Here is a 13,220-nt window from a genome sequence, read left to right as displayed (position 1 = left end):
CTTTTAATTTTGTGGCTGCAGTAACCATCCACAATGATTTTGGAGCACAAGAAAATAAAATCGGTCACTGTTTCCACTTTTTCCCCATCTATTTGCCATGAAGTGATGCCACGATCTTCGTTTTTTGAATGTTGAGTTTTAGGCCAGCTTTTTCACTCTCCTCTTTCACCCTCATCACTAGGCTCTTTAGTTTCTCTTTGCTGCCTGCCATTAGAGTGGTATCTGCATATCTGAGGTTGTTGATATTTCTCTTGGCAGTCTTAATTTCAGCTTGTGATTCTTCCAGTTCGGCACTTTGTATGATGTACTCTGCACATAAGTTAGATAAGCAAGATGACAATAGACAACCTTGATATACGCCTTTCCCAATTTGGAATCAGTCCATTTTTCCATGTCTGGTTCTAGCTGTTGCTTCTTGACCTGCATACAGGTTTCTCAGGAGGCAGGTAAGGTGGTCTGGTATTCCCATCTCTTGAAGAATTTTCCACAGTTTGTTGTGATCCACACAAAGACTTTTGAGTAGTCAATGAAGCAGATGTTTTTCTGGAATTCCCTTGCTTTTTTGATGATCCAGCAGATGTTGGCAGTTTGCTCTCTGGATCCTCTGCCTTTTCTAAATCCAGCTTAAATACCTGGAAGTTCTTGGTTCATACACTATGGAAGCCTAGCCTGAAGGATTTTGAGTATGGCCTCGCTAGCATGTGAAATCAGCACATATGTGCAATAGTTTGAAAATTCATTGGCATTGCCTTTGGGAATGAACGAAGAATGCTAACATCTTCCATTTGTTGGGTTTTAGTTCTATAAAGAGCTTAAAGATACTGCTGTGTGTATCCCTTGAGGTGGAACCAGGACCCTGCCCCAAGGCTGCAGTATATAGTTTCTTGACTGCTCCTCCTCTGTCCCTGCATCCCCTCCCTTCCCTGGTTACCAACTGTTTGAACACGCCCTAGGAAGTCAGGGAAGGTCCAGGAGGCTGGAGTCTGTTCCCCACAAGAAACAGGGGACACAGAAAGGCTACCATGCCCAGGTGGTCCACAGGGTCCCGCTCAGTTTCATTATTACAGATTAAAACAAGGCCACCAGCAACCATAACCCCATCCACACGAGGGGAAAACCACACAGAGGGAAGTGGAACCATATATGATTGGTGTGGCGAGGCCCCAGACTCCAGAGGAAAGGCAATTCTTACTATAAAGTGCAAGCAACTTGGCTAAATTTTATTCTAGTGTTTGTGTCAAAGGTAGAACTTGCAAATAATGACCTCAGATACTTAGCAGAGGAGACTTTTAGGCAAAGCATTGAAGGTGCAACCTGGGTCCTCCTTACTGCTTATAGTAAACGCAAGAGGTGAGAGATGAATTAAAGGAAGAATTGTTAAACAAAAAGGAATCAGACTTTAGAAACTTAGACAATCCTCAGCCTCTCTATACTGTAAAAACTGAGAAAGCTTGCTCTGAAGAGAGCCCTAAGGGTGTAGGTGAATGATTGTTTAAGAGCTCATGGATGCAACTCATAGACTTAACCATCTCAGCAGAGGCCAAGAAAAGAGACGGGATTATGTAGCAGAAACTAATTGAGGCACCTCATTATGTTAGCCCTTGAAAGTGAACTATACAGTCCATGGAATTCTCCAGGCCAGAATACTGGAATGGGTAGCCTTTCCCTTCTCCAGGGGATCTTCCCAACCCAGGGATCGAACCCAGGTCTCCCTCATTGCCAGAAGATTCTTTTCTAAAATTTTCAAGACTGCTGAGCCACCAGGGAAGCCCTTATCCAACCCTTATTCTCTCCACCCATTCAACCTACAGATGTTTGTTCTCCCTTTCTTTCTTGCTTAATTGCACTCTGAAAATGATTGCCATCTAGCTACACCTGATGTTTACTCCTCTAAGACAACACTCCCTAACACTTCTTTCCTCTGGGAGTGTTCTTCACTCCAGAAAGCACATCATGGAACAATGACCAAAATTCATACATTGAAGCCCTGCTCTTCACTGTGACTGCACTCAGAGACAAGGCTTTTAGATCACTAAGGTTAAATGAGGTTGTAAGGGTGGGGCCTTCATTGCAAAGAAGCTATCCTCCAATTAAAAATAAATTTTGTAAAAAAGGTTGGGGCCTTAATCTGATAGGATTGGTATTCTTATAAGAGGAAAAGAGACCAGAGCCCGAGTGCTCGCTCCACCTTGTGAGGACACAGAGAGAAAGCAACTGTCAGCAAGCCAGGGAAAGCAAACTAAATCCTTTAGGCTTTGATCTTGGTCTTCCCAGCTTCCAGAAGTGTGAGAAATAAATTTCCACTAAAGCCACCCAGTCTGTGGTCTGTGTTATGGCAGCCTACGTGGACTATCCACTTTTTGTGCCTCAGGTTCTCCATCTGTAAAGCAGGGGTCATTGTGCCTCTCCTGCAGAATCATTATGAGAACAAGTTATCATAAGACAAAGTGTGGAGAAGAGGCCCGTTTATGTGCTAGGTCTCTGTGAGCAGTCGCTATGAAGTCTGCCTCTGTGCTCCAGGCGCTTGTGTGTCTAACCTGCACAGAGGGGCCATATGGCCTTAGCTGGGGGAGTGGAATTGAGAAAGGAGAGTCAAGTAGCTTTGTGACAGTCAAGGACATTTAAAGGGTAATTGTTACTCTTTGAATTATGACAATATTTTAAGAAAAGAGAGACTCTAAAACTTTTACGACTGCATTTATTTGTCTGTAGAAGGTAGCCCTGGGCCAGCCTTTTCATTTTTCATACTTGAGGGAACCTGAAACAGAAGAGAGCTCATTGTAAATGGCCAAAAGATAGAAACAGTTCAAAAACAAACAAGAAGTTATGAATTAACTAGTAATCAAAGATGTTTAAATTTAAAGATACCATTTTTTGCTCATTAAAACTATCATTTTAATCAATCTCATTGTTGGCAAGGATATTACGGACTTGGCACTTTTGTAAGCTGGTGGTATTATAAGTTGGCACTACACAGTAAGTCATAGATTATACCTACCTGTGACTCAGTTCTATGGGGAATCTATCCTAAAAACAAAATAAAATACAAAGAGAACTAAATACATCAGGTTGAGAACAAAAAACTGAAAACAAATGTCCAAAACAATTAGAAAATTATCCCATGGGTAATTTAATGGACCATTAAAACTTGTTATAAAGACTATATGGTAACCTCTAACATGTCAATGATAGCATAAAAAAATATACAATGTTATACATCTTATGATAATTTATTAATTCACAGGAAAAATTTTGTAAGCATAGTATCAATAGTATATTTCTATCTGTGGCTTTTTTAAGATAGTAAGATAACCTTGGTCTTCCCAATTTTCTGAAGTCTCAACTTACATCCATGAGTTAAAAAAATAAAGACACCCAAATTGTGGTCAGACACTTCAGAAACTGAAACCCAAATGTACATTAGTATGAAATACTGTGATCAAAGGCTTTAATTTAGCTTTTAAAAAGCATTTATTTACTTCCTAGCCCACTTATTTACAATTAAAGAGTGATCTTTGTTAGAATGAAAGGCCATTAGAAGGTCTAAGACTATTTCCCACATCTCCCAACCCAAACCCTGCGTCCACTTACTGGATGTAGGGTGACTTCACTTCACTTCTTAGCTTCATGACATGTAAAATGGACACAGTTGTTTGTACCTCACAGGGTGGTTATGAAAATTAAATAGATTATTAGGTATAAACTGCCAGGAATAGTACCTGGCACAAAATAAGTATCAATTTTTTCTGATCTTGAGCAAGTCTTTCCAAGATACATGTCATCAACTTTCTTTTTTTGAGTTCAAATTTAGCTTTAGAAGTTTTATTTTAAAAACTTTTAACTTTTTACACAACCAGAATGTTCTAAACCTAGAAGACAAATTCATGGATTACTGTGTTCACCTAGAGGGTTAAAGGATAATTTCATTTTATCAGCCTACAGTTCAGTGCATTATAGATTATTGTCTTAGTTTCTTTCAGTTGGCTGGAAAATTCCAGGAATGTAATATTTAAGTATTGGAATACAAAAACTTGAAATTTATTGATGTTTATGGTCACAGTTCACTTAAAAATGCTGGCCTCATCTAAGTTAAGGAGTTGGAAGGTCCAAGAAGAGGGTGGTCTGAGGAATAAAACCCAGCCTGCGGTTCAGCAACTTTAATAAGGCAGGTGTGCTCCTGCTGTTGGTTGTGTAGCTCTATAATCTGACACATTATCTGATGTACTTTTCCTTCCCCTGCTGAGTCAAGGCTGTGGGGTGGGGTGACGGGGAGGGGAGAAGCAGATAGGCACCAGACCAGAAGTCCTCACTCACTGAGCTTCTTCAGTTCCAAGCTTCACAATAATCTGAAAAGCAAGGCTCTTGTTGGGAAGGGGCCAACTTTGCTGAAAGGGACAGCTCTGGTGGGCAGAGCTCAGATGGCTGCTCACCCAGTAGTCACAGAGCAGAGAGGAGGCAAGACATGATGTGGGAAGACTTCCTACAACTGAAAATGGAGATGAAATTGAAACAGGAGGAAGCACCTATTCAGGGGTTATGGGTCAGCATGTGGAAGCTGCCTGATCCCTGGGAAGGGCCCTTGTACTATGCCATCCTGGGCTTTGACCCAGGGACGGGGTACAGTTCCAGAGGCAAAGTAGAGTCTGAAGAAAGCAAGAATCTGTACCCATGTCTCAGGATACAGCCTCTCAGAGGAGTGGGTGAGCACTGGCTGAGGGGCATCTTCAAGACCTGAGGGCAGCCACACTAGCCCTTCTGGGAGTAGGAAGCCAGGAGGATGAAGAGGCCTGGGTTCTGGACGGCGCCGCTTAGAGAAAAGAAGTCACGGGGGGGCCATAGACACCCTCAGCCAATGTCAGCCCAACCACATTCAAGACCAGGGCCAGAGGATTAGATGGGTCAGAGGTAGAGAGACACACAGGAGTGCTCCCACTGCAACCTCCATGCTGTAAACGCTCCTCACTGTACCCGAGGAGGACAGGGAGGAGGGAGAAGGCTTAAGAGGCACAGGAGTCCCCAAAGGGAACATTCTCAACACTGAACTGATTCAGTATTTACTCAAACAGGATAGACCTCCATAGAGCAAGATAAAGAGTTTTCCAACCACTTGAGTGATAAGGGTCTTAATGGGTTCTCAAGAACAAGTGGAGAACAGTGTAGGAAGTAAAATGGCCTTTCTGCCCATCTAAACTGTGCTCTAACCGCTTATACTACTTCGGTGAGTGAAAGTCCAGCCAGGACCCCAAGATCAGAATCCAGTCTTGTTCAGAAGACAGCCTCGCTGTCTCATGTCTGAGGGAGAACCATACAGATGATTCTTCCAGTAAACGAAGCTCTTTAGAGTAAGCAGGGCTCTGGCCACTAAGTCCCATGTCTCCTCCCTTAGGGACCTGGCCCAAACAGCATGATGTTTGGGGGACTCTGCCCCACGGTTCCTCTCACCTCCAAGCACCCCAGTGAGGTCGGCATCCAGGCCTGTGTTCTACACAAGAGCTGCTGCAGGGACAACTCCTGGAGGGAAAACTCATCCAGAAAGGAAGAGAATGAGCCAAAGAGGATGGAAGAGTTCCAAAAAATAATTGTGTTGTATCTCTAATCCCTTTACCCTCCTGCTGACAGATCTGCCAGGAACACCGTGTCTCTGGAGTCCGTTTTATCCCTGATGTGCTCTGCAGAACCCAGGGTTAGAACAGGGGCAAGGTGGCGGCTGGGAGACTCCACTGACCTCCCTCAGGGGCTGGCTCACGTGGCCTGAGCATTTGGTGGTTTTCTGCTGATCCAGAGCTGACCCAGGGAGGTCCCACAGCAGGTCAGAGACGCTCTGCCTCTCAGGACCCTCTCAGCAAAGGGTCTTTGAGAGTCCCTTCCATCCAATTCTTGCCATTGTCTCCCACATTCATGTGGGACCAATGAGATGGACCTTTCATAGAACTCATATAAATGAGATTTCCCTGGCATTCCAGTGGCTAAGATTCCACACTCCCAATGCAGTGAGCCGGGTTCGGTCCCTGGTCAGGGAACTAGATCCCATAGGCCGCAACTAAGAAGTTCACATGCCACAGTGAACAAAAGATCCCACGTGCTGCAACTAAGACCCAGTGCAGCCCAAAAAATACTAGAAAAAACTCATATAAATCATCCCTCAAGAAGTTCATAAGAATAGATAAGAAATTACCTTAATTTAACCACCATGCCCATGATATGTCAGAGAAACAGAAATTACTGGCTTTCTCAGAAGATGCTAAGCTCACTGACAGACTCAGGGGCACGTAGCAGCTAGAGATCTCCTCAAACACACCAGGCTTCATGTCCACATGCTCACCTCCACACACACAGACAAAACCCGCTTCCCCGACTGATTCAATCTTTTATCCCCACGGAAGAATCCGAGTTCCAACAAAAGACATCTCCTCCTCTTATTTTCATGAAGAAATGAGACTATGTCTTCCCTGTAACATTTTCTTCTTACCTGATCAGACTGGGCCTTAAAAGTCTTCCTGGGAAACCAGAATAGAAAGAGACACATGTACCTCAATGTTCATTGTAGCACTGCGTACAATAGTAGCTAGGGCATGGAATCAACCTAGATGTCCATCAGCAGACGGATGGATAAGGAAGTTGTGATACATATACACAATGGAATATTATTCAGCTATAAAAAAGAATGTATTTGAGTCAGTTCTAATGAGGTGGATGAAACTGGAGCCTATTATACAGAGTGAAGTAAGCCAGAAAGAAAAACACCAAAAATACAGCATATTAATGCATATATATATATATATAGAATTTAGAAAGACGGTAATGACAATCCTACATGCAGGGCAGCAAAGGAGACACAGACGTAAAGAACAGACTTTTGGACTCTGTGGGAGAAGGCAAGGGTGGGATGATTTGAGAGAACAGCATTGAAACATGTATATCACCATACGTAAAACAGATGACCAGTGCAAGCTGGTTCAATGCATGAAGCAGGGCACTCAAAGCTGGTGCTCTGGGACAAGCCAGAGGGATGGGGTGGGGAGGGAGGTGGGAGGGGGGTTCAGGACGGGGGGACACATGTGCACCCATGGCTGATTCGTGTCAGTGCATGGCAAAAACCACAATGTAAAGTAGTTATCCTCCAATTAAATTTTTTTAAATTATTTAAAAAGAATCTTCCTTGGAAACAAGACACTGTGTAGCACAGGGAACTCAACTTAATCCACTGTGGTGACCTGAATGGGAAGGAAGTCCAAAAGGGCATATGTGGATATGTATGGCTGAGTCTATACAGTAAAATCTAACACAAAATTGTAAAGCAACTATACTCCAATAAAAAGTAATTTAAAAATAAGAGTCTTCCCAGGTTCTGGTTGGATCTCCTCCTCAGTAGCTGCAGCCTGGGGACCACTCCAACAGAGGTGGCATGACGCCAAAGTTAGATGGATGCCATCCTACATGCCACATCTTACCTTACCAAAGTTCCAGAGAGAATGACTAGCATTCACATCATTCGAGCGTGTGTGCGTGCTAAGTCACTTCAGTCATGTCTGACTCTTTGCAACCCTATGGACCATAGCACACCAGGCCCCTCTGTACAAGGGATTCTCCAGGCAAGAATACTGGAGTGGGTTGCCATGCCTTCCTCCAGGGTCTCCTCCCATCCCAGGGATCAAATCCATGTCTCTTCTATTTCCTGCATTGGCAGGCAGGTTCTTTACTACTACCAACCCCTAAACCTCCAAAGCACCCCAGAGCCAAAGGCAACCACTTGTGCAGCTTTCCTTATGAGCTCAGTGGCCCTGATCTGCAAAAATTAAACACCTACATGGAGATGCAGTAAGAGCGCGTGGGGGCTGACAAACCAAAGAGCACCCACCCCCTCAAAAGGGACGTTCAACTTTTTAAAATATTCTGTGACTAAACTCATCTGCATATGCCCACTAGGCCACCAGTGAACACTGGGGAAGATAAACGTGCTTCCCAAGGAAAAGCCTAGACCGTCCTCCCCACTACCCCACTGCTGTGCTGCTATATGGGATCTTTGCTATCACACGTGACCACTACCTGGGGAAAACATGAGATAGAAAATAAAACAACAGACACTTCAATGCCTTCCCAGGGTGCTAATAAATTCATCCCAACTAGCCAGACCATCTGATTTCAGAGCTTAAATTGCTATTAGAAGAAATGTCCCCAGGGTTTAATTTCACACACACATTATCACAACCTGCAGGGTGGGGGGCAGGGGGGCGTTGAGGAGATCTGCCACCCACCAGGCTTCTTTCTCTCAGAAACTCTCTCCAAGGACTGCTCCTATGACAGACCAAAATTGAGACGTGCAGGATGGCGGCACACCCAGATCCCACAACAGACGTTTATGTTCACACATATATCCCTTTCCAGAGCCCCTGAGATCCCAGCACAATTGGTATCTCACTTCCGCACTGAGGGTGGACTTTGTCCAGGGACACAGTCTCTACAGGATTACAGGAAACTCGGAGCAACATTCAGAGTTTTGCCTGGTGTGAAATGCCTAAGCCACAGCCATCAGTGACAAATAGAAGAAGTAAAGAGTGGTGGGTTAGTGAACATCATGCCACCCAGCCTAATCCCCAAACAGTAAAATCTTATACCTTGAAAGCCCAGTTTAAACAAGCCTCCCCTGAACCTTGACATTAATCCCTCTCCCTCCCAAGGCCAGACGCTGTGGCTTCACATGGCCATGTCCCCTCCATCCACACACACAAGCACTTGCTGATTCGGTCCCAGGTGAACCTGCTCTGGCCCGAGCAGTTCACCTCCTCCCTCCCTGCCATCAGCAGATTCTTGTGTGCTTCACCAGGGCTCTGGCCTCAACAATGTTGTTCATCTGGCACAGCTTCTTCCAACCCCAGCCCCAAGTCTCCCCAGGTGCCGATCTCTGCCTGCACCAGATTCCGCTCCCGAGATCCTCTCCTAGAGCGGAAAAATGGGTGCTGCTCCTGCAGACTGAAGTTGGAGGAGATCCGCCTCCCAGTTCCTGAGCCCCACATGGACATTTCAATCCAGTGAGCCACACTGGTTGTCCCCATGTCTCCAGGTAGGGTATCTGACTGGATCCTGAAACCCTATGTATTAGCAGTTGCCCTTTCAGGTAAAGCAGAATACTTTGGGAAATGAAGGCCAACCTGAGCGTTGTTTCCTTGGCCCCTTTATCTCTATCCCTCCTGGAGAGGGTTCTGTGGAGGGGCAGCCTGTCACGGGTGTTGTTATGGGCTGAACCATGGCCCCCAAAACGCATGTGGAAGTCCCAGCCCCCAGTACCTGGGACTGTATTTGGACTTAGGACCTTTAAAGAGGTGATTAAGTTAAAAAGAGGCCATTGAGGGTGGTCCCTAATCCAATCTGCCTGGTGTCCTTATAAGAGGAGGAAATTTGGGCACATAGACACCAGGGGCAAGCCCACACTGAGGCAAGGCCACCTCAAGCCAAGGAGAGAGGCCAGAAGAAAACACGCTCGCCAACACCTCAACTGTAAGACTTCCAGCCTCCAGAACTGTAAGAAACAAACGTGTGCTCTTTAAGTCACTTGGTCTGTGTGCTTTGCAGCTCTAGCAAACCAACTTCAGGTGCTAAAACCCAAGGAGAAGAGCCACAGAGGGAGGAGATGACATCGAGATGGGACGAGGTGGGAGGCGAACTACCCACTGGATGTCCTTGATAAAAGGTTGATTCCAAGGCTGGGGCTGGAAAAGCATAAGATGCTTGAGCTTGGACCATCTTTTGCCAGAAAGGAAGTGATCAAAGGATGATGGTGATGGGATTTCCCTGGTAGTCCAGAGTTAAGAATCCACCTTGCAATGCAGGGCACATAGGCCTGCTCTGTACCAGGCCCAAGGGGACTAGCAGGAAGGACCAGCCAGTCGGGTATCTCACCATGAGAATGACTTGGTGATGCCTATCTGACGAGGACCAGTGAAGATTAAATGCAAGCAAGATTCTTGCCTTAACACCTAACACATGAAAACCACATTTGTGGAAGTGTTACTGTTATTCACTTAGGCAGTCGGGTTCAAGCTTCAGTTCACTCTTTGTTCTTAATCATTCCCTATCAGCTCATGTAGTAGCAAGAGGAATTCTGTCTCCTAAAAGTTGATGGGAGAGGGGAAGTTTTAAATCTCAAGTGGGCCAAACTGGAATATCTAGACTGAGCATGTGCACAAGTAGAATCCTTAGAAATCAGTAATCAGATCAGAAATGAGGCCAGCCAATCAGCAGAAAGTCTGTCAGACCTCAAACCAGAGTGAAGTGCTGGTGACAGCCACAGAGCGGCGATGCCTGGGGCCCACTGTTGACTGCTCACCGGTCAATACAGATGGCTCACAGCGAGGCAAGCCAACTTTATAAAGGCTGAGCGAACGCTGACATGCCAGGTACTATGCTAGACGCTCCACTGACATGATGTCATTTGAACCTCACAGGTACCTTACATAGGTACAATTATCATTCCCAATCTACAGATGGGGAAATTGAGGGTTGGAAAACTTCAGCACCTCATTCAAGGTCACACCAACAAGTGGTAAAATCAGGGTTTGAATCTCAGCATTCTGTCTCCAGAGCCACCACTCAGCAGCTCTCCTAAACCAGCTCCCACGACCAACCATCATTTGTTTCTCCATAGCCCCCACTGTTCCTTATACCACACTAAGCAACTTGCTTAGTTCCAGATTTCTGCAAGCCTTTCTTGTTTCAGTAGCAATAATGGAACAGGGGATCTTATCTATGTAACACAGAGACACAAGAGCAATACCTCTACTTCCTAGACTTGGAGAAAAGCAGGCTGCTCCTTCCAACAGTTTCTTTAATTTGGCAAAGTAATAAGCAATAATATTTCAATAAACTCCTTTGTTATTATAGAAAACTTGTTGCTCTGACTTTGCAACAAAGGTCAACTTAAAAACAAATGTGCCTCTGAGTGTGCACATGTGTACATGGGATCACCATGCAGCTTTATGAAGGGCAAGCTACTTATTTTTCTGGAGACCTCAGTATCCAGAAAACCTTTTGACGTATTAATCAGGGTCATAAAAAATTAAGCTTAGGTCTGTACAGGGTGATTCTGGAGGAGCTGCCTTCCCCTTGAACTGCTTTCCAATGAACTCGGAACATAATAATAGATCTTTCAAACTAGCAAACTCACCTGCCCACCTAGGTGTTTTCACACAGTGATCTTGCTTCAATCATGGTTTAACATGGAAAATACCTTATGCCCAAGGGATGTCTTATGAGTTTTTGGATATCAACATAACTATTCAAGAACAAACACTTTTCCAGACTCCTCGCTGGGGAGAGAATTCCCATCGTAGACACCATCCCATTGTAGACACCGCCCTCTGGCGACAAGTATGTGCCAACTCACCACTGCCACCATCTGCCCAGGACCCTTCCTTCTCATTCTTCAAGCCCATAGCACAGCCGGCACGTTGTATAATTCTCGATAGCTCTCTAGCTGAGGATGTATGTAGCTCAGAAGTATTGCTGCTATAGCTCTGATGATCGGGGTCTCGTTTCTAGAAACCATATGTAGTTGTCAAACAGTATAATGGGACAGATTTTGACTATTTAAGCCAATATATTTCAAAGTTTTAACCTATGAAATTTTATTTAAGTGATGAGAGCAATGTTTAAGTTATTATGGAAAGAAAAATCATTGCTCAGCAGACTGGCTTCTGTTCTGCTGTAACCTTAAAATGTTGTGTGATTGGAAACTACATTAAAAAGATTATAGCATGAAACAGATTCTGTATTTTATGTAGCACCAAAGCACTTATATTAGGTGATTCACATGTAAGGAAAAACTAATGCAGCCGTCTGCATCTGTGCAAATATTGCAACCACTCTACAACCCAGCCATCCAGTTTGTCCATCAGGACAATCCATCCCCCCTACCAGTGCAGAATGTATCCTCCCAGTCGTCACATAAGTAGGACTAGCGGACAAGAGGAAGAATCTAAAATGTACCACTAAGCATTTGTCTATTTCTGTTCCTGAGTATATTTCCCTTCTCTCTGCTATCTGTCCTCTTCAGTCCCTAAACAGGATCGCATTGCTAATTAGAAAAGACCTTCATTGATCCAACAATTGTCATCGTTCTTCCATCCTTTCGAGCCTCTTTTCAGTCTCAGACTTTCAGATTGAATAGACTTAAAGCTTGCCACTTCCCTCTGTTAGATTTCAGATATTTACCAATAACATACCATCAACCCACCAAAGGCTGGCCTCCAGCCCACTCCTGTCCTTCACGTTCTGTGCCTGGTTGTCTTCCTGGCCCCACCTATAGCTTCTCGCACAATTTCCCACACTTGGATCCCCAAGATTTCCCCTCCCTGATTGTAGGGTCCCATCTTGCTTCTCCATCTGCCCCTCTCTGATAGCCCCTCCTTCTCCTGTTCCTTAGGGTGCATCTCTAAGGCCTTTTCTCTCTTCATATCTTACCTCCTCTGATGACGAATACATTTTCAAGCCTTCCGAATTTGCCCCTCCATGGAATGAGCTCATGAATCCAGCTCACACCTTCCACTGATGAAGACCCCTGAGCTACGTGTCCCAATAATAGTGGTGACATTACAGGGCTTCACAGTTTACAAAGCAGGTTCACCTATGTAGTCCCACTGAATGGTCACAAAATCCCATGAGATTAGCATCAGAGGAGATCAATGAGCTCTCCAGCAGGGTTGACCCCCAGGGAGGGCTTCTCCCAAGGGACACCCCTCTTCCTTTCTGTGCTTCCTATATGATGTGTGTTCTGCTGAAGAACAGCACTGCCAAAGAGTGGCTTTGGGGACCCTCCTCTCATGTCCCTGCTATCAAAGTCCCATCAAAGGCTAAGCAATTCAGCGCTAGAGGCTCTGGACAGTGACAGGAAGGATACAGATGGTCAGAACTTGACTCCAAAGCTCACACAGGCCTAGATTCAGACTCCAGTCCTGACACTGCTTAGCTGTGGGACCTTTGCCTGTATTTGGTTTCTTCCTCGGTAAAAGCAGCATCTGTACTAGGTCAGAGGACTGTATAACTAGCACAGACGCAGAAGTTGGCCTGCACCTAGAAAGAGCTCAATAACGGCGAGTGTCATTGTTCTAACTTCTTAAAACCTTTACCTCGGAGTCTTTGGCTTCTTCCAAAATATCACTGAGAACTTGTATGTATTCAGTTGCACCTCTGAGGATATCAACTTTGCTAGGCTTCCTGTTTTGGGG

The 13,220-nt window shown here is 44.9% G+C and overlaps 1 protein-coding gene across 1 annotated transcript in view; it reads right to left on the bottom strand.

Annotated features, from left to right (window-relative positions):
- Nucleotides 1-2,735: 2,735 nt before the first annotated feature.
- FIGLA (folliculogenesis specific basic helix-loop-helix) overlaps nucleotides 2,736-13,220 on the bottom strand; it is a 26,281-nt gene continuing 15,796 nt past the window's right edge. Inside the window, exons 5-7 of the mRNA XM_010829881.1 lie at nucleotides 13,122-13,220; nucleotides 11,381-11,531; nucleotides 2,736-2,758 (exon numbers count right to left, since the gene is read on the bottom strand). The exon at nucleotides 13,122-13,220 is cut by the window's right edge and continues 7 nt beyond it. Coding sequence (XP_010828183.1) covers nucleotides 2,736-2,758; nucleotides 11,381-11,531; nucleotides 13,122-13,220 — 273 coding nt within the window. The remainder of the gene's footprint in view (nucleotides 2,759-11,380; nucleotides 11,532-13,121) is intronic.

This window comes from Bison bison, unplaced genomic scaffold (genome assembly GCF_000754665.1).
Source record: "Bison bison bison isolate TAMUID 2011002044 unplaced genomic scaffold, Bison_UMD1.0 scf7180017864508, whole genome shotgun sequence".
NCBI classification, from domain to species: Eukaryota; Metazoa; Chordata; class Mammalia; order Artiodactyla; family Bovidae; genus Bison; species Bison bison.
Note: the sequence above shows the minus strand (reverse complement) of the source record. Positions and strands in the feature narration are given on the sequence as shown.